The sequence below is a fragment of the Amia ocellicauda genome, chromosome 2, assembly GCF_036373705.1.
Source record: "Amia ocellicauda isolate fAmiCal2 chromosome 2, fAmiCal2.hap1, whole genome shotgun sequence".
NCBI classification, from domain to species: Eukaryota; Metazoa; Chordata; class Actinopteri; order Amiiformes; family Amiidae; genus Amia; species Amia ocellicauda.
Window position 1 is genome coordinate 47,152,048 of NC_089851.1, and position 18,364 is coordinate 47,170,411.

Here is an 18,364-nt window from a genome sequence, read left to right on the forward strand (position 1 = left end):
AAAAACAACTACATGACCAGAGTGCTAAACAATTACCCAACCTGAGGCCTGGAAATCAAGTATGGCTCCAAGACTATTCCACAGGAACTTGGACACAAAAGGGAGGTGTGAAAATAAGAAATAACACTTGTTCTTATCAGATCCAGACAGAGCATAGGACAGCTCTGATGAGAAAGTGAGTGGATATTTGGCTTCAAATATCAAACCAAGAGACTGATACCAATCAAAAACACATCAGAAGTTCAAAAAGTTACCAACATTGAACAAGATGAAAGCAGTTCCCTAAATCATTCTGACTCGGGTCTGACAGCTATACGCAGTACATCAGTGGAAATATTTAGCAGGACACGAAGTTAATAAAAGTTATAAATCTATGCCCAGTTTGTCTTCACAGAAAGAACAAACAACACTCACAATAAGGGACAGTTGTAAGGTCCTCAAGGTGAGAGATGAGACAATTCTCACTCCAAGCTCATCTATCACGTGATCTTCATGTTTTAGATCATAGTTTGTTTACTTGTTTATTTTGTTTAAAAACAGAATTAAGAATTTAATCTATTATTAAATATTTTGTATACAAATTATATCCAATTATATATTTGTAAGGTAAGTGCAATGGTAGAGGCAGAGATGGTAATCAAGCAATGTTATTACTAAAGACCATTTTTTATTTCCAATAGAAAAAATCTTATAAGAATCATTTTGGAATTTATATCATGATTTGGAAACAATTCTATAAGATTCCTACTGGAAATTCTTAGAGGATTGCCAATGGAAATTCTTATACGATATTTATCGGAGAAAATCCTACTGAAATTCTTATATTGCATTTTACAGAGCAAAGTCCTATTTGTCATCAATAACAATAATAATTCTAAGACTTTGTAATATTTCTTATTATTCTTCTTGAAGATGATGTAATTGCATTATCTTTTAGGCTTATCCTAAAATAGCAGATTCAGGACAACAATGATTCCTTGTGGATTATATACTTTCACATTTTCTATTGGGTTTGAACATGTCATTTACACACACCTGAAGTTAATTAAATATATAAGAAATCAATTAATATTTTCTGTAAAGTCTACTGAATATACACAGCACTGGCATTTGTTTGCAATTTTACTTTTTATTGCTTGAAATTGACGTTTAAAAGTAATTTTGATAATGTCTGAAATTCAATGTTCTAATTAAGCCTCTTTACCCTCCAGCAGTGTGCACATCCTTGTTTCTCAACTGGATCATCAATAACTTAGAATTAACTCACCTTACTCACAAACTGAGGATCCAATACATTGACTTGAATGTATTATTAACTGAAATATGTTTTAATACAAATTCAAAGAAAACATTTTACAAAATGAATTATTTTCCAACATCATAAGAATCTGAAAATATAATTGTTAACACTCAGTGAGATAGGCACTTGTATATTTTACTCCAATACTGTCATTGTCAAGATATTCTAGAATGACATCTCCCCCATTATAAAGAGGGGATTCTGTGTTGGAGAGCAAGGATTCCAAAGATAGTTCCATTTTCAGTGCTTCTCCAGAGAGAGGATGGCACAGCCTCAGTTTCTGAAGAGAGCAACAAAAATTACTTAAGAACACCATGGTATATTAAGGCAATTGTTACAATAAAGGACACATATTTTGTGTGTGTTAATAAATTAATACAATTAATAAAATGTTTTGAAAAATAACCATTCGTAAAAGGAATTGAGCTAGGAATAATTAGTAGAAAAGTATTCGTTTCCTGTGATTGTGTAGTCTTTGGGTCAATGAAGTTACATTGCTGTTGTTGTTACAAACAGTTCTACGTCTTTCCATCATGCAGTTTTCACCATGGGCATTTCATCATGGGGTACATTTCATCAACCGTGTCAGTTCATCACCAATTTGAATAATCATCAGCATTTTCCATATTCAGTTACAAACTACACACACACAGTCTCTTTTGATTTAGATAGAATATTCTTTAATGACCTATGATTCCAAAACAGACTTTTATCAAATCCTAAAGTTACAGCAAATGTAGTCTCTCTTTAATTTTACCCACCCCTTAGTTCTAATGTTTATCAACACTTCTCCACTTTATATCGATTAATGCATCACTCAGTTTACACGGGGTGCGTTCAAGTCATGCAGACTTTCTGCATTAAGTGTGAAGGAAGCTGTTTACATGATCTAAAAGTGAGAAAAATATACACGGGAAGGAATTATAACTTTTCCATTCTGAGGAGTTTACAGCTGAAACACCCTATGTGTATTTTATTCAAATATTTATTAACATATACAACAGATATGAGGGAGAAATTTCGTTATTTATTTATTTTGGCACAAATTACCCTCCATATATATTTACTGAATTGATTATTGACTACAACTGCTGGTCTAAAAGTTTGTGTGTAATTTCTAACTGAATATGTATTTTGCTGATGAATATGAAAATTGGTGATGAACTGACCTGGTGATGAAATGTTTGTGATGAAAAGTACCTGCCAAATTCTGTTACAAACTATTATTGTGCAGTTAGTTTACCATAAATTAAAATAAAATAATATATAGACATTAACATTAACAATGTCAAGCTGTCAGTTTTTGGAATATGCATAATAACACACAATAATTAAACTCCCGATACTGTAAAGTCTTAGATAAACATTCTGTGTGTGTGTAAAGATTAGAAGGCTTTTTTCTACTTTTCTTACTTATTTCAAACTCTATTATATATATAATTGTATATATGTGTTTTGGGCTGAGAAAGAAAGCATAACATAAAATACACGAACAAATGCAACCACCATGTATGTTCTAGGAACACACACACTAGAATGAAAAAGAACTTTAAAGGGCATGCATGACAATTTAATATAATATTTGTGAATCTACCTTGGCTGTTAAAATGTTGTTATTGTTCTTTAGACTTGCCAGTGAGCTGGCAAAGTCCACCACTTTCCCCACACTCCACTTAGAACAGAAATACATTGGCAGACATCTGTCCTTGGTTCCTTTGGGCAGAAATACTTGGAAATGTATCCTTTCACTCTGTAGGGCAGAAAAGGTTTGTCCTTAATATTTTTTAAATATTTAAATCTGACAGCTGGCCTATACAAATTGTAGTCTAAAAGTTCATCAAAATAATCTGGATCAAGCTCTGAAAAGATTTTTGTGTCATAACATCAACCTACCTGACATATCCATATTCACTAGTGAGGGTACAAAATGCTGATTCTGAAGTGAAAGTGGTTGTGTGTGGGGGAGTCTCTACGTAAGGGAAACCACGGTAAGTGTTGAATCAGCACAATAATCTAGTGTTGAATGCCATTTCTAATTTAAGTGACGATAGCAGCAATGAGGAGTATATATTAGATCTAGAATGTGAAAGTGGCATAAAGCAATAATTCCCAACCTGCGGGCTGCAGCTAGTGGGCCGTAGAAGTACTGCAGGTGGGCCACGAAAATATATTTTTTTAAATTGCTTTTAAAATGGCCTAAATAGGATTACATTTTTTGTTTAAAATAATAATAATAATAATTAGGGCTGTTTTCAAAGGTTTGTTCAGTCTTAGAAGACTAGTCACGTGACAATCACATCGGTTTTCTTTTGTTAATAGAAATTTAATGTATTCAAAACTACATACTATATGTACTACATAACAACATTTCTGAAATGTTGGTATGTAGTACGTATAATATGGGTTGTATGCAGTTTCAAATACAGCCATTAATTTCAAATGTCACTCCCCAGCTACCACACAACATTGCCAAAACATTGTATAACGTTGTGTGTTAGCAGGGTCGTAGCCTATCTAAATTAAAACATTTGATTTGTATAATGCCCATTACTTAAATAATAGTTATGGGATATAACAAAGTTTAAAACTGTTGTGTCAGCAGGTATTGGACCAGATTCAATTTAAACAATGTATTTTGAAAATGCACAATTATACTAATAATTTAACATTTAGAAGAATCTACCAGCATGCATGTGGACCACTCTGTGTTATTCTGCGTTATTGTTTCTTTATCTGCCATCATGTAAAGTGTTGTGCAATATAATGCAAAAGTTAAAAAAAAACTAAACAAATGGCTGTTGTGATTTTTTGCTAAATGCCCAGAAGACACCCAGAAAGTTGAATGTAAGCTGTGCAACTGAAAAGTGTTATATCACAGAAAAACAATCTCCAGGATCCTTTAATCAATATAAATTTAAATTATGTATAATTTATTCAACTTAATGGGTCAATTGCACCAAACTGAAAGAAGCACACCAACTGGAGATCATCCTGTGTTTAGTACGCATCTCCGTACTAAGTTCATTGCAATTGACCCATTAAGAACATAAGAAAGTTTACTAACAAGAGGAGGCCATTCGACCCATCGTGCTCGTTTGGAAGACATTATTATTAATATTATTATTACTCAATTACTTAGCAGACACCCTTATCCAGAGTGACTTACAATTGTTATAATATATCACATTATGTTTTACATTTTACACAGCTGGGCATTTACTGGAGTAATCTAGGTAAAATACCTTGCTCAAAGGTACAACAGCACTGTCCCCCTCCTGGGATTGAACCCACAACCCTCCACTCCAGAGCCTACAACTCCACACTGCTGCCTGCTCATTATTACTGCTTATTATTAACAATGTTAGGTTATTATCACAACCCCGGTTCCCTGAAAACCTTTCAGAAACTGGATCGCCAGGAAATGGGCTCCTGGGGAGACATTGTCAATCTTATCATGGCATGCTGAGATGGCAGCCAGATAAACTTACAGCATGGATGCAGATTTCCCATCTTCAAGCAGCTGTTGCACAGCACAGAATCGTCGATATTGGGCACTACACATCTCTCTACACACCAGTTCTAGAAGGCTGACCACTTATAACTATATTAGGCCCTGGTGGAGGGGGCCCTGGTAGACTGCATCATTTCCACAACATTAACAGGCAGCCTCAGAGACATCAGGTTGTGCGTTGCAGGGGCCAAACCCAAAACTGTAGCTGTGCTGGGTTGGGGTGCGACAACAGTCCATCTGCTTGGCTCAGCATGTCCAGTCGAAGCGGAAACTGCCATGGATCCACGTGAAGTGTTTAGGTGTTACCCAAGTCAGACACAGGACAGGTGAGAGAGAGCATGCTATTTTGTTGTGTTGTTCTTTCAGAAAGTATTCAAGTTTACAAATGAGATGAGGCCATTCGACCCATCGTGCTCGTTTGGTGTCCAATAATAACTAAGTGATCCAAAGATACTATCCAGTCTATTTTTAAATTTTCCCAAATTTTCAGCTTCAACCACATTGCTGGGGAGTTTGTTCCAGATTGTGACAACTCTCTGTGTGAAGAAATGTCTCCTGTTTTCTGTCTTGAATGGCTTGAAGCCCAATTTCCATTTGTGTCCCTGGGTCTGTGTGTCCCTGCTGATCTGGAAAAACTCTTCTGGTTTGATGTGGTCGATGCCTTTCATAATCTTGACATTTTGAGCTCTCTACGGGTGTGTGTTGCTTCTACCAAAACATTAATGGTCTTGTTTTGATCAGTAGACTGTCTGGTTCTAGGATATGTCATAATTGTCAATATTTTCTGAGATTTCTGTATTCCTACTCAGACCAAGTATCTCCCCACCCCCCCATTTCAGAATAAAAACCTAAATTTTTCACATCGTTCAAAAGCTGAGTCTCAGCTTTCATGGGATACCAAACATTTGGCAAACAACACAACAGTGAAGAGTATAAATGGGATTAAAGAGATGCACATGGATTTGGTGCCCTTTTAAGGGTTTTGTTAAACAAAACGATTCCGTTATTTATTTTTTTATCTTCAATTGTTTATTTGTTCTTTGCTTTAATTTCAGAGTACATTAAGATATTTAACTGCGTAAATTTCAATAAAAACTGGAAAAATTGAAGTGTTCTAAAACTTTTGACCAGTAGTGTATATATATTAAACTATAAACTATAAAAATATATCTTAAACTTTTCCATTTATATTACTTGACTCACCATTTATTTCAATATGAGGACAATTGAAATAAATTTAATAAATTGAGAAACAATCTGAGAAGCCTCTCCAAGGTTATGAAGTTTTGAGTAACTCCATCCACATAATAATGAAAGTACCTGTGGCAACGACTTATCCCCAGTTGCACAGAGTTTCAGCTTCATCAAGGCCACCTTTGCTGCTGTTGCACTGTTTCTTGCCCCTCTTCGACCTTTGCTGTTTGGAGCCCCTTTCTTTGATTCTGTAAAGCAATGTTCTTGACAACATCAAACATTCTCTCAATAGATTTATGCATTTAGGGCCATTTTCAAAAAGTGTTACTTCATGTTAAGTTTATCGCTCTTTAAAAAAAGATTTAAAAAAGACATGGAATAAAATAAAATAAAACTTTATTTTTATTTTCTCATTAGGAAAACCCCCGCCTCAGAGTCTCAGCCACGTCTAATAATTTTTGCTTTGTTTTACACTATGCATAATGCAAAACCAATGTGCGTGTTGTGCACACAAACACTAGAAAGCTAATTTCTTCATGCCAAAACTGTGTTCTTGTGATCCATAAAACCACATGCATCCAGGAAAACGCATCAGCAGCTTCCCCTTGTTTTGCATGGCGTCTTGCAAAAAGCAAAAAGCAAAAAGCTTTTAATATTGTGTGCTATATATATGCTGGAAGAAGTGCTAAATCAAGATTACAAAATACAAAATATGTACCATAGAGCTGTTCAATTAAAATTCAATTGATAACAGCACTTTTTGATGGCAAGTATATCGAAAAGAGCTGTTCCTTTGCATGGGCTATTGGTGTTTTTGAGAAACTTGGCAGGTTTTTTTTTTTTTTTTTAAGAACAATTTGCTCTCGGAACGGCTCAGTTTTGTCATGTCCATCCATTGTATAATTCACCAGTCCATCTCTGTGCAACACTAGAGCAATGCAGGAAACCATGCCTTGCCATGCTTTGTTAATTTCATTCGGGAGCATCTAGTCTTCAGCATTGCCTCTTCAGGGATCAATTTGGAAGATGCATAAGCGGCACACAGACTTGTTACTGCATAACGAAGTGTGTTGTCTTAGTTAGGGCAAAGCACTGGATAGTTTGTGCTGCAGGAGGAGATCCGCAAAAGGCGAGCACGTTTCATGAATTTGAGTGAAAAAGACAACATTGTATTTTGTATGCTACATTTAAACACGGGGGGGCCTCCCAGGCATTGCGTTAGGGGGGTATGGGTAATATTCTTGTCTCGCCTGTTGGTTCATGTCATTCTTTGAATATGGCCCGCGGTGAAAAATAATTGGGGAGCCCTGCCCTACAGTGTCACAGATTATATATTATATATATGTCCACAATTGTTGGCACCCTTGCCTTGATAAAGATGAGCAAAAAAGGCAGTATGTTCCTGGAAATCAACAACGTCATGAACTCTATCAAGTTCCAGGACATTTTAGCCAAAAACATGGTTGCCTCTGCCAGGAGTCTGAAACTTGGCTGCAAGTGGATCTTCCAGCAAGACAATGACTACAAGCACACATCAAAATCCACAAATGGTTAATTAAACACAAAAACAAAAATGTTCAATGACTATCTCAGTTTCCAGACTTGAATCCCATTGAAAAGCTGTGGTTTGAATTGAAGAGGGCGGTTCATATGCACAGACCGAATTATATCAATCCTCCAATCTCATAAAAAAAAAAATTGAAATTATTAACGTGGGAATGCATATAGTACTGAAAACAAGGGTGACAATAATTGTGATACATTATTCAGCTTCCACCTTATTTTGATTCTGTCACATATTCATTTACTTATGGATTATTCAGAAAATAGTACACTCACCTACTATTTGTTTAACAAGCTGCTGAGTGGCAGACATTCTTGGTTTATGTGCTTCTAATTTCTCACACTCATGGTCATCTTGATGTCGATGGCTGTTAAAAAATATTTATTAAATAACTATTTTACATTCAAGTGTAGGCCTAATTAATTCAATATTTGAGAAAAGCCAGATAAATACTTTCATAGAAATTTGTAAAATCAAACGTAACATTAATGTAAGCATCACTATAACATATCTTGTTTACGGGTATTCATAGTCATATTTAAAAATGTCAAAACAATTAGCAACTTATTTCAAACCCCCTACTCAGATACTTGCTGAATGAAATATAGCAGTGATGCTTAAGTCATAAGACAAAAAAATAGCTTACATACATAGGGACACAAACATATTTTTGTAATTAAAAAGACATCACTCATGATAAATTAGAAAGATGCCTCCGCTTAATTTTAAGTTGCAGTGGAAAGATCCAAAATGAAATATTCATTATTTTATTCTGGACAAATCAAAGATGAGTACACACAGTTGTCTATTTCCTGGCTGACTGGTTGAATGCTCTGATGTAATGTATACAAAGGTTATTTTGAATTTAATCTTAAACACTCATAAAACTGTACTTCTTACTTCCAGACACCTTTCAAACATTATATCATTATCTTTTTTCCACCTTTGAAAGATTTACAAAATGAGGCCTATGCTGTACACGTATGTAAACATGATTCATACTTTTGTTTTCTCATATTGATTATTGTAATCTAAATGAGCTAGTGTCATTAACACACTATGTTTTATGCAGATTACAGTATGTTAAGAACTCTGCTGCCTGCAAACTTACCAGATCGGGGTACTGACCACATTACTCCTTTCTTAGAATTGCTGGAATAGCTTTAGTTTAGTTTAGGACCAGAATTAATTTTAAAATCCCAAAAATCTGCACCCTCATATGCTCTTTGTACTTTGGAATCTGGGGTCCTGTTTGTCACTAATGATAAGTTAATTATTTTTTTGTTTGAATTATCTGCCTGTAAAGTCCTCTGTGAAACTTGATTTAAGGGTACTATATAAAATAAAGCTGAATTATTAATATTATGATCAGTATTGTCCATTCTTCACAGTTGCTAGTGGATTAGCAAATTCAGTGATTGCACTTTTTACAGATAAATCACAGTACACACAGCATTCTCTCAATACATGATTCACCATTTTGAGAAGGGACAGGATAAGGCCCTCATCCCGTTCCACCAAAAATCATGAGTTATGTAAAGCAGTGGTTCTCAATCCTGGTCCTGGAGTACCACCTATCCTGCTGGTTTTTGTTCCAACCGAGCTCTCAATTACTTAATTTGCCCTTGTTTTCAAGCTGCTTCACACTAGAGGTCTTCACAGGTCCAAAAATGTGTACCCAAACCCAAAGAGACCCGAAAATGTGCTATCCGGAACCGACCCAGACCCGTCTATTATTTGAAAGTTTGGACCCGGAACGTGCAGAACTGAGAAATGCCGTAAATGTACCACCCGGAACCTACTCGGAGCCGTCTATTATTTGTAATCTGGACCCGGAACCAGCCGGGACACATAGACCCGATTGAACACGATCGGCACAGATCTCCTGTCTTTTCCCTCTTCTGACCCTCTCATCCCCTCACGCATCTCTTCCTGCTTGTCTGCCATTTCCGCCTGGATGCACTCGCACCACCTCAAGCTCAACCTCTCCAAATCAGATCTCCTCTTTTTCCCCCACTCTTCCTCACCTTCTGCTGACCACCCCATCTCGATCCCCTTGGAATCCACCACACTCTCTCCTTCTTCTTCACATAAAATCTAGGAGTCACCCTCGATCCTGCGCTCTCCTACTCCCAGCACATCACCACGCTGACACGCACCTGCAGATTCTTCCTGAGCAACATACGCCGGATCCATCCCTTCCTCACCGACTCAACTCAGCTACTCGTCCAGTCACTGGTCCTCTCCCGCCTAGACTACTGCAACTCCCTCCTGGCCGGCCTGCCTGCATCCACTACCCGCCCACTCCAGCTCATCCAGAACTCTGCGGCTCGTCTGGTATTCTCTCTGCCATGATTCGCAGACGCTACTCCACTGCTCCGCTCCCTCCACTGGCTCCCGATAGCGGCACGCATTCAGTTCAAGACTTTGACCCTCACCTACCGCTATCTTGACCACACTGCACCAAGCTACCTTCAGTCACTCGTCTCTCCATACATCCCCTCCAGACCACTGTGCTCCTCCAGTGCCAGAAGGCTAACTCTGCCTCCTCTCCACTCTCCTTCCTCCAGAGCCCGCTCCTTCTCATCCCTGGCCCCTAAGTGGTGGAACGACCTGCCCACCAAAGTCTAAACAGCAGAGTCCTTGACCTCATTCCAGCGCTTACTCAAGACGCATCTCTTCCGACAGCACTTGTAATATTAGTCCTCTATCCCTGCTAGAAAGCACTTCAGCTTATTATGCTCCTCACGTTCTTGATTGTTTTCCTCCTTGCTCCCTTTCCCGTAGCCCTCGTCTGTAACCCTACATCTTGACAGCACTTAGCTTTCACCGTCCAGGATGTAGGAAGTCTCTTACTGTACTTGTGTAAATTGTAAATTGGAATTTGTAAAATGTATTATTTTGAATTGCTATGTTTTAGCTAAGTTGAATTTGTAATGATTAATGCCTTGTACTTCTCTGTATTTTTGCACAAATGTTGTAAGTCGCCCTGGATAAGGGCGTCTGCCAAGAAATAAAAATAATAATAATAAAAAAAAAGATCCCACAGCGAATTGCTATTAACAAGTTAATTTACAAGTTGTGAAAATAAAACTTTGTGTCTTACCTAATGTAACGTTAGTAGCCTTCTATCCTGTACCTGACCGTGACGCATACAATCCATCCTCCTTGCTAAGAAAGTTGATAAAATAACACCCATGTTGTTCCTCTCTTGGTGATTGAAAGAGCATGTACACTCACCTAAAGGATTATTAGGAACACCTGTTCAATTTCTCATTAATGCAATTATCTAACCAACCAATCACATGGCAGTTGCTTCAATGCATTTAGGGGTGTGGTCCTGGTCAAGACAATCTCCTGAACTCCAAACTGAATGTCTGAATGGGAAAGAAAGGTGATTTAAGCAATTTTGAGCGGGCATGATTGTTGGTGCCAGACGAGCCGGTCTGAGTATTTCACAATCTGCTCAGTTACTGGGATTTTCACGCACAACCATTTCTAGGGTTTACAAAGAATGGTGTGAAAAGGGAAAACCATCCAGTATGCGGCAGTCCTGTGGGCGAAAATGCCTTGTTGATGCTCGAGGTCAGAGGAGAATGGGCCGACTGATTCAAGCTGATAGAAGAGCAACTTTGACTGAAATAACCACTCGTTACAACCGAGGTATGCAGCAAAGCATTTGTGAAGCCACAACACGTACAACCTTGAGGCGGATGGGCTACAACAGCAGAAGACCCCACCGGGTACCACTCATCTCCACTACAAATAGGAAAAAGAGGCTACAATTTGCACAAGCTCACCAAAATTGGACAGTTGAAGACTGGAAAAATGTTGCCTGGTCTGATGAGTCTCGATTTCTCTTGAGACATTTAGATGGTAGAGTCAGAATTTGGCGTAAACAGAATGAGAACATGGATCCATCATGCCTTGTTACCACTGTGCAGGCTGGTGGTGGAGGTGTAATGGTGTGGGGGATGTTTTCTTGGCACACTTTAGGCCCCTTAGTGCCAATTGGGCATCGTTTAAATGCCACGGCCTACCTGAGCATTGTTTCTGACCATGTCCATCCCTTTATGACCACCATGTACCCATCCTCTGATGGCTACTTCCAGCAGGATAATGCACCATGTCACAAAGGTCGAATCATTTCAAATTGGTTTCTTGAACATGACAATGAGTTCACTGTACTAAACTGGCCCCCACAGTCACCAGATCTCAACCCAATAGAGCATCTTTGGGATGTGGTGGAACGGGAGCTTCGTGCCCTGGATGTGCATCCCACAAATCTCCATCAACTGCAAGATGCTATCCTATCAATATGGGCCAACATTTCTAAAGAATGCTTTCAGCACCTTGTAGAATCAATGCCACGTAGAATTAAGGCAGTTCTGAAGGCGAAAGGGGGTCAAACACAGTATTAGTATGGTGTTCCTAATAATCCTTTAGGTGAGTGTATAATCCACTCATTATTTCAGCTTCAAAAGTCCACTTGCTGTCACGGTGGCAGATGACAAACGCGACTTTGCAGCTTTGCAGTTTTTTTGGTATCTCGCATAATACGATAACTTCCACTGTTTGCCCTTTTGAACTATAATAACGATTGCTCGTTCAGTGCCACGGCCGCCGACGTTAGCATTACTAATTTGCTGTCATCTGTGTTCTGAGATGTGTCTGCCATAGATTTTAGATATACAAAGTGAACGAACTCCAACCACGATATCTCAAAAATCGCGCCGCCGCCAATAATGCACTTAGGTTTATGTCATCTGTCAAACACTGATATGGCGGAATAAGTCCCGCCTTATAAATAAAAGAGCCAATCACCAATTGGTAAAGTAATCGCGTCACTCGGGTATTACACACAATGTTTAACAGACCCGGGTCCTCGGGTTCGGGTGGACCCGTGAAGACCTCTACTTCACACTATACAGGAGCATTATAAGCAAAAACGTATACTTACGTCAGGCAGACGTTTTTCTGGCAATATGGGCAAACAACTGGTAAAAGTTCTTTGCCATCGCAGTCGTGAAAAGAGCACAAATAGGAAGTGTTACTGACAGACTTGAAAATGTCCTTTCTGAGCGATACCTAAAAATAAAAATAAATTAATCTGAATATGCCTATTCAATTTGCATAAATGGCTGTAAAATGCAGATTACAAAATTGAAACTTGATTCTTCAATAGTTTTCATATTACAGTAATTTATAGTTAGCTTTTTATTATTAATAATTGTACACCAATTTTATACATTAACTCTTTAAGTAAATTAAACTCTTCAGAAAAGTGGTGATGTGATCATTATATCAAGATATAAATCATATAGGTAAAATCCATAAAGTTTTTGCAACTACAACAATATACAGACTAACTCAACAATAGAATATTACCTCAGAACAACAGTGTGATTCTCTTCCTTTATGATGGAGGCTTGAAAAGAAAAGACAGACAATCAGCATAATATACATTTCACATACATCTGGAATTGGTTTAAAAAATGTGTTATATAAAAAAAAATATTAGACATCAAATGTTTATTAATAACATGTAGCGTTATGTTGGGTGTATTTGGATAACAGCATTTGGGCTCTGAGCTGAAGCACTGATCTAAAGAAGACCTCTCCCCCCCCAAAGTTATCAGATTTCCTTAGCTCATCAGCTTGGAACTGGTTTGCATCAAAGTGACAGTTTTGGGGAGGATGGCACCGAGAATGGGCCGAATGGTTTAGAGTCCTGCTGTGAAATGTCTGGAGAAAGGGGCCTGTAGGTGATAAAAACTCTTTGAAGTGGATGAGAGCCGAAATCCCGACATAGAGCTACGAACCCAGGCCAACCGGCATTTCCAAAAGATGGCATGGATTGACATCAGTCATAAATCAAGCCCCCCTCCAATAGGACACTGGGGGCTGAAACCGAAATCCAATCTCAAGAACTCAGGGACCAATCACCTATTGATCTGACAGACTATAAGGAACAACGGACAGTCTTTCTCTGTCTCTCTCACCTGAACCAGTAACTCGCTGCCACAGCTCAACCTGTAGCTCTGTTGCCCGAACCGGAACCAGAAACCAACCAAGTCTTTGCCGGCAACAGAAGAGTTAAACTGGGAGAAGGAGATTGAGCCGTACGAAGAATTCTTTTAAAGGACTTTATTAAATAAAGAACTTTACAGACTGCGCTGCCCGCCTGTGCCCACCTGATCAGTGAAGTTTTACAGCTGGACAATTGACTAAGTCGACTGTATACGAAAGTGTCAGTCATTTAAATAGCTATTTGAGTCTTAAGAAACTTGACCCTTGGAACAAACAGGGCCCTGCTTTCCTCAAAGACCTTGTCTTCAAATAAGTACGGTGAGAGACCCTGCTTGCCAAGAAGATTTTGTGCACAACCTTGGAGCCTTCAAACCAGTGGAAAATCTGTTTGGAAATGACTCTACTTTCGCGAAACCCCAACTTCCAGGTGCATCGACTGAGTGGAAGTTCTTGGACAAAGCCGAACCGGACTGCCTTTGTTCCAAAACACACGGACCTCATGCCGTGTGCTGTTATCTGAGCCCGAAGCCAGAGAGGCCTCTCTGCGACGAAGTTCAGATAAGTTTAACAGTTTGGAGTTCATGATTCATGACATTTGAGAAATCAATTAGAAATGTTAATCTGTGATTCATGACTCTAGAATGTGTAATATCATTTAGTTTTCTTAAATATAAATGTGTGTTGCATTAAACTGTTTTGTTGATAATTTTAGAAATAAAATCTGTCAACGCCGAGAAATATCTTCTCATTCCTGTTTAACTGTTTAGTCTGAAATTGACACAAGTTAATAGACATTAGATTATTGGTGGCCCTGCCTATCCTTAATCATTGAATAATAATCAGTTAAGGGAAATTGTGGTAACAAGTAATGATAGGATCTTTCTCGGCACCTAAACGTAAATGAGACTGATATATATATAACGAGAAGTTACCTGACATAAATACTAACCTGCGTAGTTATTTAATGTCTGACTAATAATACTAACGAGAGACTCACCTTCGTCTTACTAACCGGTATTGTAGTCAATGTGTTTATAACCTTTTTTGTTTAACGATTTGTGTTATCATATGCGATCCCATGGTCTTTGATTTGGTCACGGAAGTGATTTGTCTTTGATTTGTTGATCTAGAGTTGAATTTTAGTTAGTTTTTCCCTTTTGTATAATTAGTGTAGTGCTACATTTAGTCTTTGTTTTGAATAAATTTGACAATTTATATCTTTGGAATTGGTGTCTGCGTCCAATTATTACAGAAATTGAGTTCTACAAGATTCCAGGATTCGTGATAAGGTGATACTATAAATTCACTTCTTTAATTGAAATTTATAAGTGTACCTTACGCTACATACATCATACAGACTGATTGTATCTTAGTGAGACCTTACCAGAAAACCCGGGAGCAGCCATCACAAAAAAAGGGTAGAAAATCTGAAATTAAAAAATATAAATGGAAGTGATTACATAGATCCTTCCACTGATATATATCATTAACAAGCTCACTACAAAGTTTTCCATAACTTGGTATGAAAAACCTTGTAAGTGGCTGAAGTAACTTCTGTGTGTAAGCAGTATATTAATTAATTATATTCACATTAACACTAATCATTTCTTAGACATCACTATTAATTGCAATTTTCTTCCAAAGCCTTGTTGTGAATATATATATATATATATATATATATATATATATATAGACTTAAAATTAAAGGTGTCCTGAAAATCTTAATGAAGGAAAAGTATACATAAACCCTTGTCTTAAGCAAAAATGTATAACTAAATTCAAAAGAAAATACAAGTGTTTATCTTATAGTTTTTCTAAAGAAACTTGTATTCATCATATGATTGTATAGTGGTTTAACACTGCTCTAAAGAAAATAATCGATTATTGGATTGTGTATTTTGAGTTACTGTTGAAATAAAAAATAATAGGAAGTCATTTTAAATTAGGTGCGCAACACAAAAGGCAATTGAAAAACAATGGGAAGGCATGCAAAATATATATATTACTTAATGGAAATGTTAAGGACAGCACAACTGAGAGCGTTTATATTTATGTATAGCTTTGAGATTAAACAGCATGTTAAAAGTTGAGATGTAAACGCTATTATTGCTTTAACACAAATACGTTTCTCGAAAAAAAACAATTACACGTACATAATGTAAATATGCGACTATGAAATGAATAACGAATGAATTTACGAGGTATATATATATCTCGTAAATTCATATATATCTATATACACACTGACTTCTAATACTGCTGTTTAAACATTTAAGTTTTCCTAACAGTAGTTATACCTTTCTGGTTACAAGTTCCAAATTGACAGTGTTTACCAATATCCAACTCCGCCATGATTGTTTGGCCATCAACTTTAACCTCTGAACTTTAGCATCATCTTGATCATGTGATTGTTAGGGGTCGTGATAAATCTGGGCTTCGTCCAAAACCTGAGACTGAGACTCCAGCAGAACAAACATGGAGTCGCTGTTGAGAGAAATCAGTCCTATTCACAGAAGTTAATGCAATCGAATCTCCCACCAGCTTCACACTTTACAGTGTAATCAGAAAATGGGCCATTTAATCAGTTCATATCAGATTAAGTAGCTTTACGATCCGTTAATAATCTTTAATTAATAGAAATCTGTATTCCTACTCATTGTTGGGACACTTAAGGGTTAAATACTCACATACTGATCAAATTAATTACAACAGATTTTGTTTGTGTGTGTACAATATTATATGTGCACTGGTTTCGAATCTACATTAAACCTGTGCATTCAGAGAAATACAAATGTACAATATGCTGTATGTATTATTATGGATTTCCTTGCCAGGTGTGCAATTTACAAATTCACATAATACGTGGAAATTAAGTTATAATGTATACGTACACCACTACACATGCATATTATTTTATTGTTGAACTGTCAATCTTTAAAATATATTATTTCTGTTGTACTTAGCCATATCTAGCATTAAATTAATACGATCCTTCATGACATGACTCAAGGGTGATTCACACCCCCTGACTAGGTGGCGCTGGCACATGCAGTGAGCTCTGTCTCTGGCTGATACACACGTCTTTGTCACACAGCGCTCCTTTGTTGTTTTGAAGCCGCGGCTGCACCAGCGCAGTACCTTTTGAGAAGCTGCGCGGCTGTGCAGACTTTGCAGCCTGTGGATGCGTCGCATTGTGACGTGTTTTCCGACTGAGTTCATGCAGACGGGTAACTTGGACAGTTTCGTCGCAGAGTATGCGAAAAGTATGCGCAGACTCGGCAAAGTATGCGTGTCACCTAGTCAGGGGGTGTGAATCACCTTTGAGTCATGTCATGAAGGATCTTATTAATTTCATGCTAGATATGGCTAAGTACAACAGAAATAATATATTTTAAAGATTGACAGTTCAACAATAACATAATATGCATGTGTAATGGTGTACATTATAACTTAATTTCCACGTATTATGTGAATTTGTAAGTTGCACACCTGGCAAGGAAATCCATAATAATACATACAAAATATTGTACCTGTGTATTTCTCTGAATGCACAGGTTTAATGTAGATTCGAAACCATTGCACATATAATATTGTACACACACAAACAAAATCTGTTGTAATTTATTTGATCAGTATGTGAGTATTTAACCCTTAAGTGTCCCAACAATGAGTAGGAATAAAGATTTCTATTAATTAAAGATTATTAACGGATCGTAAAGCTACTTAATCTGATATGAACTGATTAAATGGCCCATTTTCTGATTACACTGTAAAGTATTAATCTGGTGGAGCACGAAGGGAACTTTGATTGCATTAACTTCTGTGATTAGGAATGAATTCTCTCAACACCGACTCCATGTTTGTTCTGCTGGAGTCTGCAGCTCCAATGCCAAAGCTGTCCACGCTCCGTCTGCGCAGACCGTGACGTCACATGCAGACTCCCGTCTGCAATCTACCCGGCAGAGAAGTGTAGTGAACGCGGCCATAGTTTTAAGCTTGTAGACCTGGTGACGTAATTTCTTACTGAGTTCACGCAGACGACGAATTTGGACAGGTTTATCGCAGAATCTGCGCAGATATAGGAATGTCTGCGTGTCGTGAACGCCTTAGCATTGTCGATGCTTTAATAAATAATTACATACATTATTTTAACAAATATAATATAAATATATGATGTATAATAAAGCTGTAACCTAAATTATTGGCAAAATAATAATACAACAACATGTCAATTACATCGATTACTGCAGGATTTGTGAAAGGTGCGTATCGATCAGACAGACCGCAGCCACAAGCTGCCAGCAGAGCAGTGGGATACGTCAATCCACCAAAGTTTTTTTTTCTCCCTCACATTCCCTTCGAAGTGTCAGGTTTCAGGAAGTGTCAGGTGTGGCGTTCTTTATAGTAAGAAGAATATCTGGAATTGTGACTTCCTACCGTTTCGTTGGTCTGACATTTTTGTTTATAAACATACATACATCAATATATTAGTTGTAAATTGAAAACATGAGCAAAATCTCCAAACTTTTTAAAGGTCCAAGCTCCTCGAAGAACCGAGGACCGTCTCCGCAGGAGGCGATCCATAAACTCCGGGAGACCGAGGAAATGTTAACGAAAAAGCAGGAATACCTAGAGAAAAGAGTGGAACAGGAGATCTCTATTGCCAAAAAGCACGGTACCAAAAATAAAAGAGGTAAGGACGCTTATAATCATACAGTAAATTGCACTGTGTGTCAAATTGATGGACCGTAGTAAATTCTTACTA

General features: G+C 37.6%; 2 protein-coding genes across 3 annotated transcripts in view; one reads left to right on the top strand and one right to left on the bottom strand.

Annotated features, from left to right (window-relative positions):
• Nucleotides 1-1,307: 1,307 nt before the first annotated feature.
• Nucleotides 1,308-16,001, bottom strand: zfand1 (zinc finger, AN1-type domain 1). 2 transcript variants are annotated; one of them, XM_066687162.1, is made up of 8 exons: nucleotides 15,897-16,001; nucleotides 14,984-15,026; nucleotides 12,958-12,997; nucleotides 12,530-12,657; nucleotides 7,845-7,936; nucleotides 6,132-6,268; nucleotides 2,895-3,050; nucleotides 1,308-1,580 (listed from the first exon to the last, which is right to left on the bottom strand). In XM_066687162.1, the coding sequence occupies exons 1-8, from the start codon at nucleotides 15,949-15,951 to the stop codon at nucleotides 1,404-1,406; spliced, it is 828 nt and encodes a 275-aa protein (XP_066543259.1). In that variant the 5' UTR covers nucleotides 15,952-16,001; the 3' UTR covers nucleotides 1,308-1,403. The 2 variants fall into 2 exon arrangements, with proteins under 2 accessions (XP_066543259.1, XP_066543268.1); XM_066687171.1 differs by having other exon boundaries at nucleotides 6,132-6,253; nucleotides 15,897-16,000.
• A 1,951-nt stretch (nucleotides 16,002-17,952) lies between these two features.
• The window catches only part of chmp4c (charged multivesicular body protein 4C), a 29,202-nt gene continuing 28,790 nt past the window's right edge, over nucleotides 17,953-18,364 (top strand). The window contains exon 1 of the mRNA XM_066687184.1: nucleotides 17,953-18,292. Within this exon, the coding sequence (XP_066543281.1) occupies nucleotides 18,106-18,292 (187 nt within the window). The 5' untranslated portion in view covers nucleotides 17,953-18,105. The remainder of the gene's footprint in view (nucleotides 18,293-18,364) is intronic.